Source organism: Hippocampus bargibanti, linkage group LG14, assembly GCF_051943395.1.
Source record: "Hippocampus bargibanti isolate YZ-2025 linkage group LG14, ASM5194339v1, whole genome shotgun sequence".
NCBI lineage: Eukaryota > Metazoa > Chordata > Actinopteri > Syngnathiformes > Syngnathidae > Hippocampus > Hippocampus bargibanti.
In genome coordinates, this window is record NC_142747.1 from 14,686,911 (window position 1) to 14,689,048 (window position 2,138).

At 40.4% G+C, this 2,138-nt stretch overlaps 1 protein-coding gene across 1 annotated transcript; it reads left to right on the forward strand.

The window, feature by feature from the left end:
* The first annotated feature begins 1,350 nt into the window (after positions 1–1,350).
* LOC148888472 (putative dispanin subfamily A member 2d) lies at positions 1,351–1,991 on the forward strand. Its single transcript, XM_089013340.1, has 2 exons — positions 1,351–1,514; positions 1,690–1,991. The coding sequence occupies exons 1-2, from the start codon at positions 1,401–1,403 to the stop codon at positions 1,840–1,842; spliced, it is 267 nt and encodes an 88-aa protein (XP_088869466.1). The 5' UTR covers positions 1,351–1,400; the 3' UTR covers positions 1,843–1,991.
* Positions 1,992–2,138: the final 147 nt, after the last annotated feature.

Here is a 2,138-nt window from a genome sequence, read left to right on the forward strand (position 1 = left end):
TCTGGTAACAGAAGACCCGCGTCCCAAATGCTCTGCCTGCCACAGTTGTAATAATTCTTGATGGATTTTCAACATTTCCGATGTCATGTCAAACTACCGTATTTTCTAGTGTATAAGGCGCACGCAAAAGCCTTGATTTTCTTCCAAAGATTACCCTAAGCCTTATGTATATGAAGTAATATTGAGCCAAAACAGGTCTCGCAACTACTATCAGCAGCCACCGACTCACCCCCCATTGAAGAAGCCGTGCGTAACCCGAGCCGCTACTGTAACCCCTTATAATGTAGTGTGCCTTATATTTGGAAAAACTTTATCTACGTATTTATATATTAATTTGGAAAAGTTTTTTCATTCATTGATGGTGTGGCTCATAGTGCCTTATATATGGAAAGGTTTGAAAATACACCATTCATTGGGGGTGCACCTTATACACCGGAAAATATGGTACTTTTAGTAAAATTCAGTTAGAAATTCCTGGGAGTACGGTAGTTGTTTTTCTACTTTGGATTGGATTGATTGGATTAGCCTTTATTAGTCTCACAGTGGAGACATTTACATTTCACAGCAGCAAAGTTATGAATGCAAGAGGAAAGGAAAGAAAGAAGTAGAAAAACAACATACAGGAGCTGCTGGAAAGGCAGCCACTCTCGCGACGCCATCTTGAAGTCAAAAGAACAAAAAAAAACAAAGTAACAAATAATGTAACACAACACAAACGACATAGTCATTAATTCTGAAGCACCTTCTGCACCCTCTTTGTTACATGAAGAAGTCCGAGAGGAAGAAAAGGATCAATCAGAATCATCTTAATTGCCAAGTATGTAGAACACACAAGGAAATTGTCTCCTGTAGAACACGCTGCACCATCAAGAAAAGGAGGCACTATACTGTACAGTTCTATTTGGGTTATTGTTTCGAGAGTTAATTGCTTGGGGGAATAAGCTGTTTAAATGTCTGCTGAATTTGGTGCGCATGGATCAAAGTGTCCTTTTCACCAGTGGATCAGGAACGTCATGATGGAATGTGCACGTCTACTACCAGCTAAATGTTGAAAGCAAACACGAAGCAGCACTGATGAAAAGAGATTGTCTCACGTAAATCCGTTTCAATTCCAAGCGGTGACAACTTTGTACTTTTTTAGATTTTTTTGTGCAAATATTTGTCCTTTTTCTGGCACGAAAAAACGTGTTACTGTTTTCATTTTGGTTTGTGTTCAGTTCCAATTCACCATTGTTCAAAACACCAATCCAGAAAAATTGTGTGTCTGTACGTGTATAAATGAAGGCCCCATGGCATCCGTGTGCCACCCTTGAAAGTCAAATACGTTGCTCCACCCATTCCGTACAAAAAGTAGTGGCCCGTCACCCTCTCAGCCACTTGAACCCTGAATACGAGGCACTATGGAGCGAGGACAGACCCGTTCCGCAGCCCCCTCCTATTTGGCGTGGTCCATCTTTAACACTATATGTTGCTGTTTGCCACTTGGCATTGTCGCCATTCTTTATTCTTCCAAGGTAGGCCTTGTTTTATTCTTCTCTCTTTCTACATCACCACCCACATTCTGCCCCCCTTCCTCAAAAAAAGACAAATTGTTCAAGTTGTGCGTTAATTACAACTATCTACTAAATGCAAAAACTTTGATCCCAGGCATGACGGCATTCTCTGAGTGGAGCTTTTGTTCTATTTAAGGTACAAAATGCCAACGCTACCGGGAACTCAGTCGCAGCTGCTGATGCGTCGAGGACAGCCAAGATCATCAATATTGTGGCGCTGGTGTGCGGATTAATTTTACTCTCAATCTTCATCACTCTCCAAATCATCAAAATGAATTATGAGCAGTAGTAGAGGAAGGCGCATGATGGTTGTCCGTGCTCAGTCTTTTTGATTTGTGGGAGAGTGTGCGTATCCTTAAAAGCAAAGATGAAAATTGCATTGGATATTTCCTTCATGATGGATTTTATACAATAAAAAACAATGTTACATCAAATATATATGATGTCACAATATTTCATTCGATTGGGCGCTAAATACGAGGGAGTATGGTGAGAGGACAGACTCATTTTGTGGCACATTCCGAGCCATACAATCCTCAACATGATTAAGAATACAAAGAACTGGATTTCTTATTTTGTTTTTGT